The sequence below is a fragment of the Passer domesticus genome, chromosome 25 (genome assembly GCF_036417665.1).
Source record: "Passer domesticus isolate bPasDom1 chromosome 25, bPasDom1.hap1, whole genome shotgun sequence".
NCBI lineage: Eukaryota > Metazoa > Chordata > Aves > Passeriformes > Passeridae > Passer > Passer domesticus.
This window is the reverse complement of record NC_087498.1, coordinates 1,059,069-1,083,177: the sequence shown is the minus strand read 5'-3', so window position 1 is coordinate 1,083,177 and position 24,109 is coordinate 1,059,069. Positions and strand designations below refer to the sequence as shown.

At 47.5% G+C, this 24,109-nt stretch overlaps 1 protein-coding gene across 2 annotated transcripts in view; it reads left to right on the top strand.

Annotated features, from left to right (window-relative positions):
- Positions 1 to 22,744, top strand: part of KDM5B (lysine demethylase 5B) — a 55,503-nt gene extending 32,759 nt beyond the window's left edge. For both annotated transcript variants that reach the window (XM_064398807.1, XM_064398806.1), the window contains exons 13-27: positions 48 to 167; positions 1,793 to 1,987; positions 2,535 to 2,716; positions 3,453 to 3,577; positions 3,902 to 4,052; positions 8,020 to 8,134; positions 10,192 to 10,547; positions 11,628 to 11,766; positions 13,565 to 13,744; positions 14,562 to 14,720; positions 16,445 to 16,930; positions 18,781 to 18,892; positions 20,188 to 20,342; positions 21,003 to 21,329; positions 21,879 to 22,744. In XM_064398807.1, the coding sequence (XP_064254877.1) occupies positions 48 to 167; positions 1,793 to 1,987; positions 2,535 to 2,716; positions 3,453 to 3,577; positions 3,902 to 4,052; positions 8,020 to 8,134; positions 10,192 to 10,547; positions 11,628 to 11,766; positions 13,565 to 13,744; positions 14,562 to 14,720; positions 16,445 to 16,930; positions 18,781 to 18,892; positions 20,188 to 20,342; positions 21,003 to 21,329; positions 21,879 to 22,016 (2,940 nt within the window). In that variant the 3' untranslated portion in view covers positions 22,017 to 22,744. The remainder of the gene's footprint in view (positions 1 to 47; positions 168 to 1,792; positions 1,988 to 2,534; positions 2,717 to 3,452; positions 3,578 to 3,901; positions 4,053 to 8,019; positions 8,135 to 10,191; positions 10,548 to 11,627; positions 11,767 to 13,564; positions 13,745 to 14,561; positions 14,721 to 16,444; positions 16,931 to 18,780; positions 18,893 to 20,187; positions 20,343 to 21,002; positions 21,330 to 21,878) is intronic.
- Positions 22,745 to 24,109: the final 1,365 nt, after the last annotated feature.

Here is a 24,109-nt window from a genome sequence, read left to right as displayed (position 1 = left end):
CAGCTGTGTTTGGGTGTGAGCTGACACTGGCCTGTCTGTCCCCCCAGGTGTACAGAACCAACCAGTGTGCTGGGGAGTTTGTTATCACCTTTCCCAGAGCTTACCACAGCGGCTTCAACCAGGGCTTCAACTTTGCTGAAGCTGTGAACTTCTGCACCGTGGACTGGGTATGTTCCAAACCAGTTTTTTGTCTAAGTGAACTGTTCCAAAGCTGGTGTATAGCTCTGATTTATTGCTGATGCACACATCTAGGCCACAGATCAGAAGGAGCCTGTTACTGGCAGCATGGTGTTTGCTGAAGGTTTGTCATGCACTGAACTGCAGGCTGCCTCTGGTTCTGAAGATTTGGTTTGGAATTATGTATCAGGGCTGATGTACTGTTGCAGCAGGAGGGAGGCACAGTCCTGTGCATGCCTGGAGTATGAGATGCATCAGTGTTGCTAGAGTTTTCTTATTTTTGTGTCCCCAAATTCTATCTCAAAACAAAAGCTGTAATGATGAAATTTTCTGGTTTATTGCACTGGGAATTCTCTAAGAGGTGCTTTCTGCAGCTGGAAACCATATCAAACTTGGATATCTTTTCTGCTTTAGCTTCTGTGATAAAGTTAGATAATACATGTAACACATTACTAATAGTTAAAGACATTGATAGTCCTCTTGTGGGGGAAAAAGTAGGAATTGCAAGTGTGAGAGCATCCTCTTAGGTAGCAGAGGTGCTCTAGGTTTTTAGGGAAGAGCACCTTAATGAGAAGAGAGCAGAAAGTTCTTAAGTTCAGATGGAAGGTTTACAGAGCAGTGCATCATTCCCACTAAGCTTCACTCAGCTCACTGAACCGGCAGAGATGGGCACACATTACAGTTGTTAGGTCAGAGTTTTTGAATAAGATCTTTGTCTTTTTAAAAATAAACACAAATGGAGGACAGTTGCTCCTAAGTTACAAGTAATTTTACCTTCACAGGAAGTGACTCAGACACATAGTGCTGTCTGATCTCACAAAGGTTCTTCTAAGCTTCTGATATTTCAGTTACTTTTCTTGTGATTGTTTTTTCCCCCCCAAAAAGGTCTTGGCTATTTGTAAGTGTAGCCCAACTAAAACACTGCTAGATGTAATAAACATTACTTAGAAGAGGGAGTTGACTAATATTGCCAAGAAAGCTTTCTGCACTTGATTGTGCTCACATGTCAGTTGGTTTGGTTTGGTTTTCCTCTTGTCCTTCCATGAGTTTCACACTGGACCCAACACATAACATCATTGTACTCTGAGCATCCCTGTCTGCCTGCTCTTAAAATAGAGCTGAGTGACCTGCCCAGCTCAGGATGAGCTGCTCTGCCTGCAGCCAGTTAGGGACATCAGTGCTCCCTGAGGCAGCAGTTTCTCGTGCTGCAGCACAGTTCATGTCAGCAGGGAGAAGGCCCAGGGTGCCCTGCCCCTGCGTGGGATGGGGCATCCCTCGAGTGTGGGTACAGGCCAGGCTTATGTACTTGTCCTTTGGATACTTCCTTGGCCTCAGTGCATTTTTATCTTGGATCTTCTGAGCCCACTGTGGTTTAGTGATTTAGTAGTCTTTAATTACAACCTCTGCAAGAGAAGGCACCTCCCTCAGCTCACACCCATAGAGTCCACTGGGAAAGAGCATTCCTGGTATGCACAACTTGGGGTCTTGATTTCTCTAGTTTTACTCTCTGAAGTATGAATATTGTTGCTGGAAGGACTTGTCTTGGCCTCTCCTTGGGGCAGTTTCTGGGTGTCCTTTCCTGAGTGCAGCCTGTGATGCCGTGTCTGCCCCGCAGCTGCCCCTGGGCCGGCAGTGCGTGGAGCATTACCGGCTGCTCAACCGCTACTGCGTCTTCTCCCACGACGAGATGATCTGTAAAATGGCTTCCAAAGCAGATGTCCTGGACGTTGTGGTGGCATCTACAGTCCAGAAAGATATGGCTATTATGATTGAAGAGGAGAAGAGGTTGCGTGAGAAGGTTGATAAACTGGTGAGTTGTAGGAAAGAATGGTTTGGGTGGGAAGGGACTTCAAAGGTCATCTTGTTCCATCCCCTGCCATGGGCAGGGACACTTTCCACTAGACCAGGTTGTTCCCAGCCCTATCCAACCTGGGCTTCAGCACTTGGAGGGATGGAATTCATTACAATGAATGAAGTAACAGTTGAAACAGTGATATGAGAACATGCTGGTTCTGGTATTGGGGTGTCAGAGGCTTAGAGGTACTTAGTCCCTTCCTAAGTTGTGGATTTTAGAGGAGAACCTGGGTAAAGAATCGTTGATCATGCACCTTATTTTAGTACCTACCCTTTAATGTTGTTCAGAATGTCACTTTAAAGGTAATATTTGTACTTCCAGTCATTTGGTCAGAAAAGCTGATTTTTTCATTAACCAAGATTTCTGTCTACCTGGGCTGAGTGTCTTGTATCTAAACTTCATTATTCTTTTGATAAAGTTACCTTTTGGTGTTTTAGCTTGGAATAGCCTCCTCTTTGGAACAGTCACTTCTTCATTAGGCTTTGATGTGACATTCTTGCAGGGAGTGACAGACTCGGAGAGGGTGACGTTTGAGCTGTTCCCTGATGATGAGCGACAGTGCCTGAAGTGTAAAACCACCTGCTTCATGTCAGCAGTTTATTGTCCCTGCAAACCTGGGTTGTTGGTGTGCTTGTACCACGTTGAGGACCTCTGCTCCTGTCCCACCTACAAATATAAACTGGGGTAAGCTTGAGGTGGTAACTAACACCATGATCTGGAGATAGTATTGTCCGTAGGTACTGTGATTTGGTAATCTCTGCTGCCAGTGGGGCTGCTCTCTGTTTCTGTTTCAGTCCTTTGCAAATCCAGTGCCCCCACAACAATGGGACTGTTTTGTTTTCACACACAAAGCCTCTTCAGCATTCAGCTCTTCTTGCTCTATAATGGCAAAAATTGCTGGCTAAGTTAGTTTGCATTTTTATTTATAGCAACCAGGTCATTGTCCCTTAGATCCAGTCCATGCCAAGGAGTATTGTTTTGCTTTTTGGAGCTTTCCTTCCCGTTGTTAACTTTTCTGTGCTCTTTAGTACATCTTTTGTCCAACATGAATGTAGCTTACTCTGACACAGTGTCCAAATTCCTTAATTGTCCCGTAGAAATTGCTTTTTGAAGCAATTACAACACTGAAATATCTCAAAAGGAACATGGTGTGGTTGTAAGGTCTTAATTGTGTAACCCTGAGTGCACAGAAGCTTATTTCTGTGTTGTATGGACCAACACATCTTAGAATTACCAAATGGTTTGGTCTGGAAGGGACCTTAAAGCTCATCTCATTCCATCCATGCCATGGGCAGGGCACCTTCCAGCAGTCCAGGTTGCCCTGAGCCCCATCCAGCCTGGGTCCTCATCCTGGTGCCCCTCGTTCCACCCTCCTGCTGCCGTGGTGTTGCTGCAGGTCTGAGTCGTGTGCTGCCCGCAGGTACCGCTACACCCTGGAGGAGCTGTACCCGATGATGAACGCGCTCAAGATGCGCGCCGAGTCCTACAACGAGTGGGCTTCCAATGTCAACGAGGCCCTGGAGGCGAAGATCAACAACAAAAAAAGTGAGGATTTTACCTACTGCCTGTAGCACATCATTTAAAAGGACTATTTTTCCAGTGTTTAGTTTGCAAACTGTAGTAACTTTTTTCTTATGTGATAATCAAAAGAAATCATTTATCACTTCATGTTTTTAAGTAAATATTTTAGCTGTTACAGTCCCAGAAATGATGCTAAGCTGTCTCTGTGTGACACGACTGTAAATCATTTTGACACAAAGTGTAACTGACGTAGAAATAGAAATACATTTAATGTGTTGTGTTTCTAAGCCTTATCATGGAAAATCCATCACAAAGGGAGACTTCTTAACTTCATGCCTTTCCCAACAGGTCTCATCAGTTTCAAGGCTTTGATAGAAGAATCAGAAATGAAAAAGTTCCCAGACAATGACCTGCTGCGACACCTGCGGCTGGTGACGCAGGACGCGGACAAATGTGCCTCGGTGGCCCAGCAGCTGTTGAATGGCAAGAGACAGACCAGGTAAGTGCCACTCCATGTCTGCAGCAAAACTGGACCACCAGAGAGGGATGTCAGTGGCCAGTGGTGGGTGCCAGTGCTCTGCAAGACTTAAAAATTAAAAGAATCTTTGTCTCCTCAGCAGAGTCATCTTTGACAGGGAAATTCAGCTTTACTATATGTAATAAGTTAAACATCCTGAGTTTTCAAATCTCTTCTTCCTCTGTGTTTGACAGTTAGTCTGTAAATTCATTCAAGTGTTCCCTGAAAAGTAAGAATGGTGTGGTATGTCTGACAGAGTAACACTCAGCGAGATACAGTCCCCTTGTCTTTGTGCTGTGGGCACTGTAAATCTGTCCATAGTGCAGGTGTTGTTGTATTCACTACTCTCTGTGCTGTGGAAAAACAAAGTGCCTTAACTCCCTGAGCTGCTGCTGGTGGGAATGTTGTATGAGAGCTCTGAAAAAATACCTGCTCTTTACATTGAATCCTTTGACAGGTTATTTGCTCAAGGGATTTGAAGTAAGGCAATGTTCTTTGTGAGCTGCCTACCTAGTCCTGCTGGCACTCCGTGTCTGAAATTACCTGAAAAGAGCCAGAACAGAGGGCTTAAGGCCAGTTCTCCTCATTGCACAAGTCTAGTTGTGCCTGTATTGATGTAAGAGCCTTTCTCTCAGGATTCTCTAATTACTATCTTCTGTTGTGTCATTCTTCACCCATAGATCCCAGACTGGTGTGGGTTGGAAGGGACCTTAAAGCTCATCTTATTCTACCCCATGTGCAGGGACACCTTCCACTATCCCAGGCTGCTCTAAACCCTGTCCAACCTGGCCTTGGCCACTTCCAGGGAAGGGCCAGCTGCAGCTTCTCTGGGCAACCTGTGCCAGGGCCTCACTACCCTCACAGGGAATAATTCCTTCCCAACATCCCATCTAATTCTGCCCTCCTTCAGCTTAAAGCCATTGATCAGGGCACCCAGACTCACCATGGGCACACTGAGTCTTGCAGGATGGTGGTTTCTAAGAAAATGTTGGGTTTATGTATGTGGAGAACAGTATGGCTCATGTCCACCAATCTTAGGTGTGATGTACTTCAGAAAAAATCGATTGTTATTTGTCCCATTTGGAGAATTTTCACCCATTTCTGCTGCTTTGAACAACGTGGTGTTTATTGGAGCAGTTGCCTTTTGTGCTGGTAGACGTGCACATGTGGTTCCTGCATTTCACCTGTCTCAGCAGGGTCATGGAGCTCCTCACTCTTGTGCTCTTGCACTACAGTGAAGACTGGCTTGGAAGGACCTTGGGGGCAGAATGTTCTGTCACACTGTCTGTTGCTGAATGTTCTGTCACACTTAGATGTGATTCTTGTCTTCCTTCCTGGTGTTCCCTCTGTAAGCCTTTGTAGTACGAACTTGATAAAAATTCACTTTTGCTGTCCTGCACACACAGGAGGATGAAGCCTCTGTAACAGCAAAATAAAAACACTGCAACAGGGAATGAGAAATTCAGCACTCCCACAGGCATGATTTCTGCCACAGAGGGAACTTCCAACCTAGAGATTTTAGGCACCATCATCAAAGGACTTGTCCACTTCTGATCTGCTCCTTCATTTGGTGTTGAGCCATCTGGCATCCCCAGTCTGTGTTCTCCCATCCCTGGTGCTTGTTCAGGTCTCCCAGGGCTGAACTGGGAGCAGCAGCCAGGCCCTTCCAGCTCCTCTGTGCCAGATGGGTCCTTCCTGCACTGAATGTGTCCCTGACTTTGTTTGGCCTGGGAGGAACTGGGAGCAAATTTTATCTTCATCTGCTTGACTAGGTCTGTTCTTTTCTCACCATGAGAGGCTCTCAGCCTTCCACACAGCTGGGTCTGCCAGCTCCTGCAGCATCCCAGACTGTGACAAGTAATTGACCCTGTGCTGCTGCTGTAAACAGTGTTGAGGCAGTGCTTGCATTGAGGTTCTTATTTGCTCTAGAAGAGGTTTTAGTCCTTCTCTCAAAATTTCTTCTTGAATCTTTTTTGACATGTTTCTGTGAAAAGTCCAGTTTCATGTTTTCATAGTTTTTAGTTGTTTTAAAACCCATGTTACTTGATTATTTTTTTTTCTTAAAAGGCTGAAGTGGGGAATGCTCACAGCTTTTGAAGGAAAATATAAAGAAGATAATTACCTGCTTAAAATCTTAATACATGTTACATCACATGCAGATTCATATGCCTGGAGCTCACATCTGCAGGATGCTTGACAACCTCCATCACACCTAGTGCCAGGTGTTGGTTAGGAAGGATTATTATTATTCTGCCTATAATTTTATGTGTGTTTTTGGCAAACTTTCTATTGTGGACTGGGCATTTTGGTCTGATCCCGAGTTTGGAGGAGTCATGCAGGAGACTTGTCTCCTGCAGGAAGGTTGTCCCTGTCAGTCACAGCAGTCAGTGACACTGGGGGATCTTCTCCAGTGCAGTAAACACAGCGGTTCATGGGAAGTAGACCAGGACAGAAGGTAATAAATCATAGTAAATCCTGTGACTCCTGCTCACCAGCTCCTCTGCAGTACCTGAAGAGATGCAAATGGACTGTACATCCCTATTTCCTCAGGTTCTCTTGGTGCTGGGGATTAAACACTCACAGATGCTGGCTTGGAGAGGTTCTGTGAACATCTGAATGGGGCCAGAGCACAGTGTGGCCCTTGTTCCCCTGGCACTGGAAGGCAACAGTGTTCCTGCCCTGCTGCCATGCTTTTCCTGTCTATATCCCCTTCCTTCTCTAGGTCTCCTGAAACCTGTTCTGTTCCTTAGGGTCTCTGAAGATTTGTGCTTGGAGACCTTTGTGATTAATAACCCTGCATGGACATGGGTTTGGCTTCTGTCAATGGTTTTTCTTAGGCTCATGTAATTTCTGATTTTCAAAAACATCTTGTGACAGCTATGCCATTTAGATATGTGTATGTATATGTATATAAATATTTATGTATTTAAAAACTTGTGCTTTTTCTTGGAAGACATTGTGGAGCTTACTCAAAAACCAGTAGAACAAAGCAGCATGTAAAGAAACCTGTGTTGTACCTGAGGCTTTGAATTCATTTTATTCTTCAGCTGACTGTGGGGTTTGGAACTCTGAATGTGATCCTGTGTATCCATTAAAAATACCTATTTTTACACCAGAATGGTAAATTAAAATTTATTTTATAGTGTTCACATTCCAGTCATGCTGGCATATCCTGCTGGGCTGTTCTCCTCTTTTGTATAAATAACACACTGTGGATTCAATTGGAGCCAGCATTGTAAGGGATCTCTTTCCTTTTCTGTTCAGGGTTCTCAGATCTCATTAATACTGGCTTGAGTTTAGAGAGACTTTTAATATTGGGCAATTTGTTAACACTTATAAGCCACTTATTTGCTACAAAGCTTTTAGATAAAAATAAAAATGCTGATTTCAGTGTAGAGAGGATTTTTCAGAAGTGCCTACACAACCTGTCAATACAAAACCCATTCAGAATTGGGATTTGTTCTCTTTTGGTGTGGACATGGGCAGAGCTGACTACAATAGCAACTGCAACATAACTGAATAGTTTATCCACAGTTGCTTTGTGTTCTGGAAAAAAGAGCTTAATTTTATTCCATAATAACCAGTGCCCTTCCAAGCCTGAGTAGTTGTTCCAGAATCCTATTTAATATGAGTGTTTCAACAATAGCTCGTTCTGCAGTGGCAGACTGAGTTTTCCCACGTGTGTGAGCCCTGGGCTGCTTGGATGCTTGTGAATATTCTGCTGTTCCTGAAGAAGGCCTGGCTGATATGAAATCATAAGCAGATGTTAGGGAATCAATAAATCACAGAATGTTTGTGTGGGAAGGGACTTAAAGCTCATGTTGTTCCACTCCCTGCAGGACACCTTCCACTAGACCAGGTTGCCAAGCCCTGTCCGGCGTGGCCTGGAAGCTGAGTGCTGGGTGTTTGTTTTCCCAGTGATGACCAGAACTCGAACGTGTCGTTGCAGGTACCGCTCCGGGGGAGGGAAGTGCCAGAACCAGCTGACGGTCAACGAGCTGCGGCTCTTCGTGAGGCAGCTCTACGCCCTGCCCTGTGTCCTCCGCCAGACACCACTGCTGAAGGTAGCTGGGGCAGCCTTGGGAAGGGAGCAGGAGCATTTGCAGAGTGATGGGTTTGCCCTGCATTCATCTCCCATCTTGCTGTTTGTTAATACCTGGCCACTGGCAGGCTGGGGTGACTTAAGCACATGGGATGCTGAAGAAAGGAGCTCTGACCAGCTGCTGTTTGTGGTCAGCAGAGTTTTATAGTGCACAGGCAAATCAAACCATTCATGTTGTATGAAGGATTGTAGGAGAAGGAGCAGGATGACTTGGGTAACTACAAGTTACAGTTTGGGGTCAGTTAACTGGCCTGCTCTTATGAGTAAAGCCAGGTTAATCTGAGAACATTCAAACTCCCCAGTGCTCTGAGGGACAGCTCTCTCGTTCTTACTACTTTCCTTTTTTGTTAATCCAGAATCAGCTTTCTCAGTTTTGTAATTAGATCCCTCTTTGTGCTCTCAACCCACATTCCAGGAAACCCCACAGATAACTCCAGCCAAACCCAGCTCAGGCTGGCCAGTTCCTCTCTCTAGCAGAGAACCTGCTGCTGGCTGGAGTCAGATCACTTTGAATCCCACCACCACCACCAGCTGTGCTGGTTCTGTGCTCCCCAGATGATAAGCCCTCAAGGCAAGCTGAAAGTAATTCAAGATCTTGTTTCAGAATTTGCCAAAATGTTCCATATCACACTGAGGGGCAATTAAAAAAAAACCAAACAAACAAACAAAAAAAAAAAAAACAAAAACAAAAAAAAACCACCAAAAAACCAACCTCTGTGCAGCTGCAATTCCTGTCTTAAAGGAGAAGGGCTTTGCATATTTGTGACACTTGAAACCAGGAGATGCCATGTCCAGCTCTTGAACCATCCCTCAAGTATCCACACAACACTGAGACACCAGATGGTGCCATGAAAATGAATGGGAATAAACCAGTTCTACTCAGCTTTGACTGCTGCTTTGGAAGCTTTATCTGCCCTGCAGTGTGTGGATCAGATTCGATGCAGTCCTATTTACAGTTATTTGTTTATAGCACTGAAGCTGTGAGGTTTTCTTGCTGGTTGAAAAGCAGAAATTTGTAAATGCCAGACATGCAAACAGTTCCTCTCCATCTGGCATTCCTGAACAGGAGAATAACAAACACATATGGTCAGAGTGTTCCTTTGTATCATCCTCAACAAGCCTCAATTATACGTCATTGTGCAAATTAGGCTGTTAATATAAATGACCAGCATTACTGGAGATGGGTTCATAATTCAGCCTATCTCTGAAAAATGTTTGATTCCATGCTGAGGGAGGTTGCCCACCCTGGGAAACAGCCTCACTGGCAAAATGCCGAGGTGTCAGCTGTGAGGGAAGAACTTCCTGCAGGAACAGCATTTCAGGCAGTACTGGGAGTACTGGTCAGGTTGCTTCATACAGAATAATCCCATCCTTCACTGTGGGATAGCTCTGCATGACTGTCCTTTATCCTGGGGAAAGTGCAAACAGCCCCAGAAATACCTTTTGGGGTAATGAGCTGCTGAGTGCATGGAGAGAGAGAAGGAGCTTCCCTGCATGAGAGAGTAAAATGCCTGTGGCTCACTGGGACTGTGGGGTGCAGCTCAAAGGCCTTAGTGGTGCAGCAGAAATGAACTTCAGAACTTCTGTGTCCTTCCCAGTGCTTTGCAAAGCCTTCATAATCCTCACCTTGCTGTTCCTCAGCTGCCTGAGCCATTCCAAAACAAAGCTAAACAGCAACACCAATGGAGTGCTCAAATTCCCTTTCCATCCTTTCTGTTCTTCTGAGCCCTCTTTCTGACACCCTGTCACTGGGTTTGCCTTGTTCTGGGATTCCCAAGCTTGTGGCCATGCTACATACGAGGAAGTGGTGGCAACACAGTGTGTTGAAGACACTATTGTAGTGTTTCAGCCCTTGGGATAATTTGCCATGTGCACTGTGGCATTGCAGCAGGGGGTTTGCCAGGAGCCTGTGCTGCCATTGTTGACCCTGTGCTTCCATGGTTAACTTTGCTGCTTCCATGGTCAAGTGACCTGGCAGAGGACTTTCATCTGATTTATCGTTGCATTTGTGTATTTCAGGATCTCCTTGACCGTGTGGAAGCTTTCCAACAGCAAAGCCAAAAGCTCCTTTCTGAAGAGATGCCCAGTGCTGCGGAGCTGCAGGAGCTGCTGGACGTCAGCTTTGACTTCGACGTGGAGCTGCCGCAGCTGCCGGAGCTGCGGGCGCGGCTGGAGCAGGCGCGCTGGCTGGAGGACGTGCAGCTGGCCTGCGCCGAGCAGGGCTCCCTCACCCTGGATGACATGAGGCGCCTCATAGACTCCGGCGTGGGGCTCGCGCCCTACCCGGCGGTGGAGAAGGCGATGGCCAAGCTGCAGGAGCTCCTCACCGTGTCCGAGCACTGGGATGACAAAGCCAGGAACCTGATCAAGGCCAGGTAGAGCTAAATCTCACTGCTGCGTGTTGTTTCAGAGTTGTTTCAGATGGAAGTGCCCTGGCTCCTGGAGGAGCTCCCCTTTGTTCATCAAGTTCCCAGCATGAAGGCAAAGCTTGTGCCAGCCAGAAGGGACAGGGCTGGAGAGGGGGGGTGAGGGATGGAGCAGTTTCAGGTGTCGGGGTTGCCTTGTAGTGTTTGTGTTGCTCAACCATCTTATGTAAATTCTCCTTGTGCCACAGGAAAGGGGCTTAAGATGCCTTTTCCTCTTTTCCACCTTCTCCCCTCCCCAGTTTCAGGCTGGAGGACACGTGTTCAGATCAAGCTCAGATAGGTACCACCAGCAGGTAAAACTTCATAGTCTATAGAGGTCCATGTAGGACTATTTCTAAGTAACAAGGAGGAGATTTTTCCAGATTAATTGGTGCAGGGAAGAAGGAAATAAGCCAAATACTAAGAAAAGTTTTCTTGTGGTTTTTACCTTCTGATTTATAAAGTAAAACAGGTGAGAGCACTGTGTACTTAAAATTAGGAACATGGCACAAACTTATGTGCCACGTTTCTTCCCTCAAGATTCCTTTATTTTTTTAAATTTTGTCATACTTGAAGTATTGGAACATTTCTTACCCACTACTAACCACAGTATTTTAAAACAGCTTCATATAGCACATTACTGACTAAGTTTGGGTTCAACATTTGATAGGGAGCTATGTTGTGTTTGTACCTCTCTAAAACCTCAGAATCAAACTGGGAAATACAGAAAAGCCCATTTCAGGGTTTTAACCTCCTATTGCAGAATCTCTCTGCTGGTGCTGGTCTGGGGTTTGTCATCCAAAAGTTAATAAAAGGTACATCTTCTTTAAGTCCAAAAGTGAGAATATTTCTAGTAGGAGGCTGGAGTAAGCAAACAGACATTTCTAAACCTCCCCTGCTCCTGACACCCCAGCTTTGCTGGGTGCAACCAGTACTGAACATCATCAGTAGCATCATCAGTTGGTGTGGCCCTCTGATTTTAACATCTCAGGTGATTGAAGAGCCCCCCTGAGAGCAGCATCTCCCATCTGGGCTGTTGTGTTCCCCCAGGCCCCGGCAGTCCCTGAGCAGCCTGGCAGCAGCAGTGAAGGAGCTGGAGGAGATCCCAGCCTACCTCCCAAATGGAGCAGCACTCAAGGATGCAGTGCAGAAGGCCAAGGACTGGCTGCAGGAGGTGGAGGCTCTGCAGGTATGTGAGCCTGGCTGCTGGGCAGGGACAATGACCCTGCTCGTGTCACCAGAGCCACCCCACACCCCATGTGTGCTCCAGGGCTCCGGTGTCCCTCTGACTCGGAGCACCAGTCCAGGACATTGGTTCCCTCAGCCATGGAGCATCTACTCACTGCCCTGATTTTTGCTTCTGTTTCTGGTCTGTATTCCTTCACCTTTGCAACTAGCTGCCTGCAATAAAATCTATAAAACAGCTATTAGCAAAAATCTAAGGTTAAAAAGTTACTGGGTTGCGGAACTTCACCTTGAGGTCACTTTTTCTGAGTTGCTGAGTAACAACTCCTCGTTGATCACGTTTTTGTGCCACACTGAGGTATAGGGTGGTGATACAGAAGTAGTTCCTGGCTCAGCCTTGCAAGTGTTCAAGCCAGGGGTCAGTGGGACTGCCCAGATCAGACTAGGGTGGCACTGGGATAGCTCTGGTTTCACTTTTTGGTGTAAATTGCCAAATATTTTCATTTGTCCTCATTTTTTTCCTATAAAGTGAGCTCTATCTAACTTAGGGGTATTTTCAGGCCTGTCTGGCCTAAATTCAGGTTCCAATAAAAATTTATTTTGAGCTCTTATTTAAAAACTAATTTTCTTGGATTTAAATATTTTTAAGGAATAAAATTCATGTAATACTAACTTTCATTTGAGGGCTGTCTTGAAAGAATTTGAGTGATTTTTTTTTTTCTTGGCATTTGCTAATCTCTTGGTCTGGACTCTGAAATTCTGCCTCCTGAATATGGAAAACTAGTTTTGTCTGTGCCAAGAACTTCTGCTTTGGTTCTGTGAATGTTTTGTTAAATGCCAGCAATCACTGTGACTTGCAGGAAGCTCTTGGCATCAGGACTTTGAAGTTGCTAGAGAGGTTGGGGTTATTTTGCTGAATATTTCCCCAGTCCCACATCAACTGCCTGTTCTAGAAATTACCTCTAGAGTTACTCTTGTGCTGCTTTACCTCTGGGTGTGTGGTACCTGCATTGCCTGAGCTGTGTGGTGCCAAGGGAATGTGCCAAGGTCAGAGCTTGCTCCCAAGTGGCACACGGGATACTGGGGGTGGTTCTCACTCTTGGCATGGCTCAGCCTGGGTTAAACTTGTCTTCTGGTGCTGGAGCTCCCTGCAGTACCTGAAAGGAGGCTGGAGCCAGGGAATCAAGAGTTTCCTCCCAGGGAACAAGGGACAGGATGAGAGGAAACTGCCTCAAGTTGCACCTAGGGAGGTTCAGGTTGGATGTTGGGGAAAATTTCTTAGCTGAAAGGAGTGGTCAGGACCCGGCACAGCCTGTCCAGGGTAGAGTCACCATCTCTGGAGGGATTTAAAAGGTATGTGGATGTGACACCTGGGGACAAGTGATGGCTTTGGCAATGCTGGGTTAATTGCTGAAATTGATCTTGGAGATCTTTTTTCAATGTTAATACAACTGTAGAATTTTTTTTACTTCAGAATTATTTTGATTTTCTGTTATGAATGCAGTGTGAGACTGGGACACTGCTTGTATTGTTGGCAGTCTCTGGTTTTGTTCTATTTTCTTTTTAAAGGGTCACTAGGCAAGTGTACTCTTGCTTCCCAACCCCCAAATGCGTTGTTAGTTTTGTCTGGTAGTCAATGACTAAGTGCACAAGCAGCACAAATGTTGGACTGATTGTGCAGGTCACTGAGCTGTCTGAGCATTAAATTCATTTTTACAAGCTGTGCCCTGAACTGCTTGAGTGCCTGCTGTGCCCTGGCAGTGCTGTGTGCTGTGCATCCAGCATCTCCATTTCCCCCGCAGGCTGGCGGCCGCGTGCCCGTGCTGGACACGCTGGTGGAGCTGGTCACCAGGGGCCGCTCCATCCCAGTGCACCTGGATCAGCTGCCCAGGCTGGAGGCCCTGGTGGCCGAAGTGCAGGCGTGGAAGGAGTGTGCAGCAAACACGTTCCTGTGTGAGAACTCTCCGTATTCCCTGCTGGAGGTGAGAGGCCTGGATGGGGATCAGCCTGCTCGCTCATGCATGGTGCAGGGAGTCTGTGTGGGCAGAGCAGTAAATATTAAGTATATTTGCAGAATTGCTTTAGGATTACACTGTTTTAATAAGAACTTTTGTTAGTGACCTATACTTCTAAATAATAGTTTTAAACTTCTAAAATGCTTAAGATTTAGCTATGTTTTCTCTGTTCTTCTTAATCAGTGGCCAACAAGAGCAGGCAGTGCCAGTGTCTAACATTTTCCATATGAATGTGGCAATAGTGACAAATCTGTGGCACTGGATTAACTCCAGTGCATCAGGCCGAGCTGCAGGTGAGCAGGTTCCTGCCTGCTCAATCCTCCTCAGGTTCAGGTGTGCCAGGGTGAAGCTGGGGCTGTGTGTGCTGCCCCTCTGGAGCTGTGGCTGTGTCACAGCTGCAGTCCATGAGCAATGTACACTCTGCCCAGCACTGAGGCCCTCTGAGCCCCCTCCTGTTGGGACAGACAGGAGCATAGGGCAGCCCCTGGAATCTCTGCTCTTTCCCAGGATTTGCACTCGCTCTCTCTCTCCCTCTCTCTCCCAGCAGTCTGGGTGAAACACAAGGGTTGTTTAGGTCTGGGCCTTTTACAAAACTGAAGTTCCAACTTTCCAGCTCTCCCTACCTTCCAGATAACCTCATCCTAATCCCTTAGATTTGATGGAATAACTGCAGGAACTCTAGTTCTCACCAGTTGCCTGTGGCTGCATCCAGGCAGGAAGGTGCGTTAGGAGCAGTGCAGGTGTAACACTGCTGCATGTGGGACACTGCTGTTCTGTCCCTCAGGTGCTGTGTCCCTGGTGTGACATCGGGATGCTCAGCCTGAAGAGGAAGCAGAAGAAGCTGAAGGAGCCAGTGCCAAGTGGCAAGAAGAAAAGCACTAAGCTGGAGACGCTGAGCGACCTGGAGCGGGCACTCTCTGAAAGCAAGGACACTGCATCCGCGGTATGTGGTCACATCTCTCCTAACTGGGATTTCTTCTGAGTTCTTTGAATCCTTGTTTCTGTTTGCCTCCTGTGCAGGAGTGTGGCTTCCACCCTGTTTTTGCTGTGTTGCTCTGCAGGCTGCACTTTGCTGTGTTTGCTTCAGACTTCCCAAAATTGCCTTCAGTGGAAACAACATCTGTTGCTTTGTGCATTAAGCAGCCTCATGGTTTGCTAGGCAGTGCCTGTAGCTGAGCAAAGCACAGGAAAACAAAAAATGGACACCTGTTTTCCCCTCCCATACCTAAACCTTATTAAAAATGGGATAGGGTTTGGCCAAGTGTGATCCTTTCAAAGAACACAATAATCTAGCACCATTTATGATTAAAACAAACATTATACATAATTAAAGAAAACCTCATGAGTTATGGAGTCACTGAAACACTGCTCTGGGTGGACCAGACTCAGTTGCTGGTGGGGAAGGGCTTCATTGCAGCAGACCTAGTGCAGAGCCTCCACCTGGGCCAGGTAATGATGTCCTGTGGCTCATGAGATGCAGTAGGGGCTCATTGCATGGGGCTTGAATGTAATTTAATGTGGGACGTTTAAGTTTTAGCCTATGGCAACTACTTGAAACTTGTGCTTTCAGTGCTTTGGTGTTGGCCTGTCTTGTCTGATCCCCAGAGCTGCAGTGGTGTCTCTGTCATGGTAATGTGGGGACAGGCTGGGCCCTGGGTCACACTCAGCCCTCTGTGACTGGTACCTCTAGCCAGGGAGACCCAGGGCAGTCCCAGGGGCTGCATCCAGGAGAGAGGGGTCATTCAGTGTGACAGGGTTTGCTTCTGGCACATGAGGGGAACCAGAACCTTCCCACACTCCCAGCCCAGCTCAGCACCTGTGTGCACATTGGAATGTGCTGTGCCCCAGTCCCATGTCTGCCCAGGGTGGACACAGCTGTCTAATTTTTCCAGAGATTATTTTAGTCCAGGAATTATGCTTGAAAGCTATGGTGTGAGAAATAACCACTTTGTATATATCTATAAACCCTCTTTGGTACATTTATATACATTATAGTTAGTTGCAGCTAGTTTGCACAGCCTTTATGGAACTGAAATATATAGGAGCTGCCTTTATAGGAGCTAGTGCTAAAGATTCCTGAAAAAAGGATCATGAACATCTTCAGAGAGGGTAAACAGCACACCTGAACTTTGTCTGCTGTTCACAATCCCCAGAGCAAGTTCATAGGTCAGGGCATGGCCTTGAGCACTGGGAAGCATGTACAAAGTGAGGGTGAGAGGTACGTTTGCATTTGTGAAAACTGCCCAGGAAGCTTTTCTGAGTATCCAAAGTCAGACAGTTGAGACACATTCCCAGAGCAGTGTTTGCAATCCAAACTTGCACTTCAGGATTTGAGCTGCTTGAAGGCAGACTGTGTTTTTGTATTACAAAACACAAAAGCTTGGAAGAGAGAAGGGGTTAGGAGCTATTTTTTTATGAAGGGTTAAGCTTTTTCTCTCAGGGCCTCATGAGAAAATGGAAGGGAATTGAAGTCACACCATGGCAGATCCCCAGTGCTGCCCCTCCAATCCCATTTGCTGCCCCACCGCACATCCCCATCCTTGCTTCATTCTAACATTTAAAGCCCTGGAGACTGATGTGTGTGTGGAGTGACGGAGCAGAGGGCACCCTGTTTGTTTGTGACAAGCAGTGCTCCATTGGAGATGCCATCCTTTGCCTCCCTTTCAGATGGCCACGCTGGGAGAGGCGCGGCTGAGAGAGATGGAGGCGCTGCGCGCCCTGCGAGCCGCCAACGAGGTGAAGGCGCTGTCGGGCGAGGAGGACGCCGAGCTCAAGGTGTGTCTGTGCCAGAAGGAGCCGGCTGCTCCCATGATCCAGTGTGAGCTCTGCAGGGGCTTCTTCCACACGGGCTGCGTGCCGGCGGCCGGCGCGGCGCCGGGGCCGCGCGTGTGGCTGTGCCCGCAGTGCCGGCGCTCCGAGAAGCCGCCGCTGGAGAGGATCCTGCCGCTGCTGGCGGCCCTGCAGCGCATCCGCGTGCGCCTGCCCGAGGGGGACGCCCTGCGCTACATGATCGAGAGAACTGTGAACTGGCAGCACAGAGCACAACAAATGTTGTATTCAGGGAATCTAAAACGCATCCAGGACAAAGTTGGCTCAGGATTACTGTACAGCAGGTGGCAAGCCTCGGCGGGCCAGCTGCCAGAGACAAACAAGGTGAGGCCGGGCCGGGGATGGGCTTGTGGCACTGGGAGCACGGGGTCGTGAGGACAGGGTGGCTGCTCTGGGTTTCAGTCTGCTGTACCTCCCTACAGTAAATCCCCACAAGGCAGAGGGGTTGTTCCTGCGTTGTGGCTGTCAGGAGCTGGGTCCTGCTGTGCTCCTCAGTCAGGGTGTGTGTGTGCCCCAGCAGCAGCTTGGTGCTCCCTTCTGCTGGAGTCCAGGGACAGCTCCTCCCAAAGAGCCTGCTTTCCCCTCTCTTCTTCCAGCTCCTGTGTTCTGCTGTGACACCACTAATGACAGAGCTGCTGAGTTATTGTTTCTGGAGTGCTTACTATTCAGTGGGTCTTTATATTCTGCTCGTACAGGTATTCAAATCAGTGTTGAGAATTACTGACAGAGGCACAAACTGTCCTGTGCATTACCAGCTTGGCTCTCAGACAAAGTTGTTTTCAACAAAGTGTCTTTATCCTTTGCTGCCTCTCCTCATTTCTGCTAGACCTCCCAAGCTGAATATCCTGCTCATATTGCTGGGTTTAGACACAGCAGCTGTTCAGGTGGGGTAGTGAGCGAGTTTGTCTTTTTTCAGTGAAGATCTTTCAGCAAAAACCCAAATAAAGAAGGAAAGGAGGTAAAGAATTTTCCCGAGAATAACAAATGCAGAAAAATAGCAGAAATCAATGTTCTTTGCTGTATGAAGAACATGAAACACCCCAAAATGGAACGTGCTCTGTTGGTTTTACATTTTGAAACACCTTAGTTTAGCTAGTCCAGTCCAGCTACAGTTAGGCTGTGTTTCTTACGTTAAAACACAAACTTAAATTAAAGCACAAGCCTCCACAGCACCTGACAAGAGCATTGCAGCTGCTTCTCATTCACCCAACTGTGCCAGTGGCTAGTGGACCAAATTTTTCAAACAGACAAGTCAAGATACAGAAATTAAAATGTGTTTAGGTATTTAAGAGATATTTTTTGGTCATTTAGGTCTGAAAGTATAATTTTGCTAGGTTAGCTAGTGCAGCTGAAAAGATCTGGCCAAGATTTTGGAAGTAGAAGTTGATGTTTTGGCAAGAAATTGAAACAGTTTTGTTTTATTGGCTGATGGTGTTAGCTCAGAGTGGATCTGTGAGGTTCCTCCCACCCAGAGCAGTGTAACCATTTTTGAGGGGTCTGGACCTTAAGTCAGTAAACCTTCCAAATCAGGGTGTTTCTGGCTGAGCTTGTCCAGGTCCTTGTGACTACATTTCCCAAGTCAGAGGTCCCTGGGAAGCTCAGTGGAAGAGCCTCTGACCAGGTCCCCCTGCCTGGGTCCCTCAGTGTGCCTCAGTGTCCCTCAGGGACCCCCCTGAGCCAGGGCCCAGCAGGTGTGAGCTGAAACTTCAGTCTCCATGGATTTGAGGTGGTTTTCTGGTGAATCTGGTGTCTCACCATGGCTGTCCTGTCCTGTCCCAGTCCTGTTCTCCCTGTCACCTGGGCTAATTCAGCACTCACTTCCACACAAGAAGCTCTTCAGTAACCACTGGAGTTGGGCTGCTTTGACACTGGCCAAAGTGAGAATGTGGGTGAGTTTGGAAATTCCCTTGAGAGCAGCAGTGGGGATTGAGGAGAGCCTTATTCTGCAAGGGGCCCAGGCACTTGGCTAGTGAGGCAGAGGTGTGGAAGGTTCCTGGTGAGATGCCCCTGGCAGTGTCAGGAGGTGCAGAGATTGCTGTTGGCATGTCCCTGCAGTCTTTTGGACTAGATACAAGATTTCAGTAGCTGTAAGAGAAACAAGTGTTGATCCTATCACAGTTATTCTGCATTTCAAACTCCACATTTAGTGAAACTATCTGTGTTTTGTTTTCTAGGTGTCACAGACAATTGGGGCAATGTCATTCTCCATGCCTCATGACTGGGATAACAGAACCATGTATTTGCATTCTCCATTCTCTACAGGACAGCACTGCATCCCACTTCATGGTTTGTAATCTTCACTTTGGTTTGGGAGATTTCCCCCTGCCCCTTCCTTTTTTCCCCATGTTTGGTGGGGCAGGGAGGGTGTCCTGGTCACCAGGAAATGGCTGAGCAGGCCTGTGACTGCATAGCCCTGGTGGCTGTTCCTCCATCTCCTCAGCAGCTTTGGACCTCAGTGTCCAGCCTTGGCAGAGGGGTGCATTGCTCAAGGATGGAAATTTCCCATGTGTAATGAAAAGCTGTGGCACAATGGGATGAGGAATCAGGAGAGCTGGCCCCTTCCCACAAGAACAGCTCCCCCAGACTGTGCCCCAGCCCAGCTGCAGAAGGGGGAAGGAAAGAGGAGGGGCCCTGGAAGTGCAGGAGGTGGATGGGAACAGCAGGGATGAGGTGCTGGAGCCCATGGGATAATGCACAGGACATGAGTCCATGTGAGCTTTGCTGCAGCACAGCTGTCCAGAGACTGGACATGGGGCTGCTCTGCTCTGCTGGGGTCATTCAACTCTGGGCCATCCTCACCTCAGACTCTAACAGACAAGCTGTGCATCATTTTATGACTGTGACAGAAATTATTTATCATTTCTTCCCTCCTCATGCATAATGCTCCAGGGATACAAGTCTAGACTTACCTTCATGTCTGTGCAGCTCAGTCCATACCATGTTAGAAAAGCCATTTCAGTGGAATGTTACAGTTCACATCAAACAAGGCAGTTCTTTGTGTCACCAGGTTTATTTTTCATATTTGAGGTGTAGCGTATTAATAAGCTGTTACTTATGCAAAGATTTTGGCCTCTCCAGCTGGGACTGTTTCAGAGCCCTGCATGAGCTTTGGGTCTTTGGAGCCAGTAGCAGCAGTGGGTAGTGACCATAGAGCAGGACCTTGTCATCAGGCTTGTCTTCAGCCTTCCTTCCTCTCCTCTCATGGCTCCCTGTGCAGGCCTCACTCAGTTTGTTCATTTACCCTCTCCTTAGGTCCTGAGGGGATTGTCACACTCCTGCAGCTCCTGAAACAGGAGAATTTGCCAGGAATTATGGCAATGCCTTATCCTTGAATCAGCAGGGAATGGAAGCATGGCAGGGTGCTGAGCCACAGTGCAGGAGCTTCTGTGCAAGCCTTTATCTTTCCTTTTACCCCTGCTGTTAAAAATGAGCAGTCAAGAGGGAGCAGATAAGAACTAATTCACGCAGTTGCAGATTTAAAGTCTTTCACAATTTTTTGTTGTGATACCAGAGATTTTTCATTATCTGTGCAGTTCTTGTCACTGAAGAATTGCTGCTGTGTCTCTTATGTTTCTCACTAGTGGTTAGCACCGAGCTGGACGAGCTGATGATGGAAGCCCAGCTGCTGCAGGTTTCTCTGCCCGAGATCCAGGAGCTGTACCAGGCCCTGTTCACGAAGCAGAGCCCGGCCCTGCAGCCAGAGCAGAGGTCACCCAGCACAGCCACAAGTGACAAGGCAAGTGTCCAACAGCAGCACTGGGCTGGGGCACCCTGGGGAAGGGCTCTGCCTCAGCCCTTGGGCTTTACTGGGCTTTGTGAGTGTGGCTGCACTTCCATGAAAATACATTTTCCTTGTGCAAAAGGAGTCAAGAAGTTGGTAATAAATTAGTTACAAAATAATGAATACAATTTGTGGCCTAATACATTTTTGAAATTTAGATATGTGTTTATGATCAGTCTCTGTACTTTACATACATCTGTCCTGATTTCATAGAATTGCAGAATCCCACACTGGCTTGGGTTGGAAGGGACCTTAAAGCTCATTTTGTTCCACCCCTTGCCATGGGCAGGGACAACTTCCACTAGATCAGATTGTTCCAAGTCCCATCCTGGCCTTGAACACTTGACTCTTGTCCTATGTTGAGGCTTTCCAAGGGAGCTGCTGTGGAAGCTGTGGGCTCACAGGCAGGAAATGAGGATGGTTTTCTCTCTGAGTTCTGTCCCTGGTGCCTGACCCTGCCCTTGGCTCCTCTTACACATCTCATGCTACTGAAAATGCAGCACTGTCAAAACACTGCACTTGTACTTAAACCTATTCCTAAAATCAGGGTATGAAATAACAGGATAATGGGTGTTAGCTGCATAGATCCAACCTTGCCAAATGTCTTTCCCATAGAATGAGTGTTGCCGAGGGAAGAAGGATGGGATTAGTTACATGGAGAGAAAACTGAAGCGGCGTTTCGAGAGAGAGACCTTCTGTGGGGAGAAGAGAGCGAGAGTAAAAAAGATGAGAACACCCAAAAAGAAGAAACTGAAACTGAGTCACTCAAAGGATCTGTGCAGTAACAAACTGGAGAGAGAGCGGGAGCGGCTCCTGGAGCTGCAGCGTTGCAGCGACAGCCACTTGCTGCCCTCAGACACGTCCTTCTCGGAGCAGGAGGACTCTGAGGATGAGGATGCCATCTGCCCAGCTGTGAACTGCCTCCAGCCCGAGGGCGACGAGGTCAGGAGGGGCAGACCCACCATGGTGTTCCTAGTGCTGTGGTCTAGGGCAGGGAACTGCCCTGGGACTGTTTGACTGCTGAAAAGCTGTTCATGAGGGGGCTGAGAGGCCCTGGCTAAGCCAGGGCTGTGTCTGTGCAGCTGGGATGGGCAGGACCGACCCCACCTGCCCTGGGGCAGCCGTGTGGCATCAGAACATCTGCACACCATGGGAGGGGGCAGGTGGTTGCTGTGCAGACACTGTGTCCTGGCTGCTCTTGGGATACAGATGTGGATGGGCTCTGTCGTGGGGGCAGTGCCTGGGGCTCTGCTCAGGCTGGAAATGGAGAAGAGGGATGCTGAGTCTCTGATAGGTGGGAGAGCAGTGGGGAGATAAAGGAGGGTGTACCCTGCCCGTAGCCCAGGAGAGCAGGGAGCACAGTGAATATCCAGCACCAGGCAGCTGTGGATCAGACATTTCTCATGTGAATAGACCAGGAGCCCCAGGATGACCCACGAGTGTGGGACACTGCCCAGCCCTGCTCTGACCCCTGTGTCTGCTCTTCACCAGGTCGACTGGGTCCAGTGTGACGGCAGCTGCAACCAGTGGTTCCACCAGGTGTGTGTGGGCATCTCCCCAGAGATGGCAGAGAAGGAGGATTACATCTGCGCCAGCTGCGCCGGCAAGGACGCCCAGTGCCGCAAGTGAAACCCCACCAACCCTTCAGGACTCGAGTAAAGAAGGTTCCCAGTTTTCCAGTTAAGCCACAGGGGCTGGTTTTAGAACCAGATTGCAAATGGTGCTACTTCTATCCTTATGGGATCATTTTCCAGAACTCAGAACAATTTTTGACACTTTTGTATTTTCCCTTGATCTGTTTGTGGTTGTTGAGGTTTGAGATGCTGACTGTTTGCAGGGGTTTCCACCGATTGGGAAGGCATTTGACAAACGCACCTTTATTGTACAGCATTCAGGTACCTCTGGGATTTACCGACGTATTTAATTCAGCTTGGTTTGGGTGCAAAAACAAACAAACAAAAAAACCCCTGCACCATGAATTTTCCAATAATCCTCTTTTGAGGAAATCCCTGTTTACTCTGTTAACTCTTTGGAGACTTTAGTTTTTTTCCACTTCGTTTTTCGTAGACTAGGTTTATTTATCTGAGCAATAACTTCTATGTCTGGTTTCAGTGACTGGAATGACAACTGAACAGCGTGTTGCTTCTAGCATTGGTTGATGTACAGACAGCAAATGTTAGATCCTAGTGTCACTGAGGGCCCTGTGATGTAGAAGACAGGAAAAAAAAATCTGTAAAGTAATTGCCACAGCTGTATTTTGGCTTTCTCCTTTTTTGGGTAGCTTGTATCAAATGTTGCAGTTTATATTGTGGAATAAACCCCTGGTTATGTTATAAAATTAAATGTTGGTGTTTTTAGAGATTTTGAAATGCAGTTTTATTTCCCTCTGAATCCACGCTGCATCACTGGGTTCTCCTAGCCAAGAAATAATCACCTTCCAAAGAAGCAGTGCAGAAGCTGTGGTGATTCTTGTCTGTTCAGGTTTGGAGGGAGGAGAGAGGTTGAAATGTTACACCAAAAAGAAAAAAAAAAAGAAAAAGAAAAGGAAAAAAAGGAAAAAAAATATTTTCCAAGATTTTTGCAAAGCTTTTCCAAAGCTGAAATTATTTGCAGGTTGAATGCATGAAGAATTGAAGGCACAATCTGGGACTTGTCAGGGGCAGGAATGGAGGGTTCACACAGGAAGCAAAGGTTTGGGGCAGCTTCTCCTGCCAACCCTGCCCAGCTGCAACAAAGCAGAGACCTTCCCTCACTGCCCAGGCTGGTGGCCACAGTGACCTCCTCTGTGGCCCACAGGGAGCTCCTCTGCACGGCCCAGGCTGGTGGCCACAGCAAGCTCTGCTCTGGGTGGACTCCCTTCAGCTGCTTCCACCTGCATTTAGCCAGAAGCCTGAGGAATAAGGAGATTTGTGGTTCTCCCAAAGGCTCTCCAGGGCCTGTGGCTGGGGCTCTGCAGCTGTGGCACCTCGGTGCTGCCAGAGGAGACTGGAGCTCTGAGCAGCACAGGGCACTTCCCACATGGGGCTGCACCCAAATCCCTTGGAGAGCAATCACTGCAGGACACAGCTGGAAGGGGCTGGTGACAGCTCCAAGGGCTGCCAGAGGTGGAACTGCTGGAGCCCGGGGAGATGGGAGGGCTGGAGCTCTTTGTCCCAGGGAGAGCATTCTCCATGAGAGCTTCTCCTCAGCAGAACCGTGGTGGGCTTGGTGTTCCCTCCACTCATCACCAGGAGGAATTTGCTGGTAAGTTTTTTCTCTGCTGGTTTCACCTCTTTTCCCATGGGCAGAAGTGCACAGAGTCACTGGGGTAGGGCAGAGTCTTGGAACATCTGTGGCTGATGGTGACAGGGAGGGTCTGTGGGTGGGATCAGAACTGTGCAGAAATTTGGGGTTTGGTTAGTTGTTTTTTTTTTGGTTTTTTTTTTTGGTTTTTTTTTTTTTTTTTAAAACCACATTAATTTTTGACTGTTAAAACAATCTTCAGCCTGGCTCAAGTGATGTGTCTGAAAGTGCTGGGGTGAGGGAGAGCCTGTGTACAGGAGTTGTGTCTATGCTTCCATGGTGTAACTGGTCCTTTTAATTTAAGTACCAAAAGGATGCTTTGAGAAATGGGGCTTTTTTTCTTTTTTTTTTTGCTTGGAAGAATCTTTGTGCAATGCTGGGGTAAAACAGTACTCTGTAATAACTTACTTTCAGAGGGGACAGACAGACAAACTGGAGTG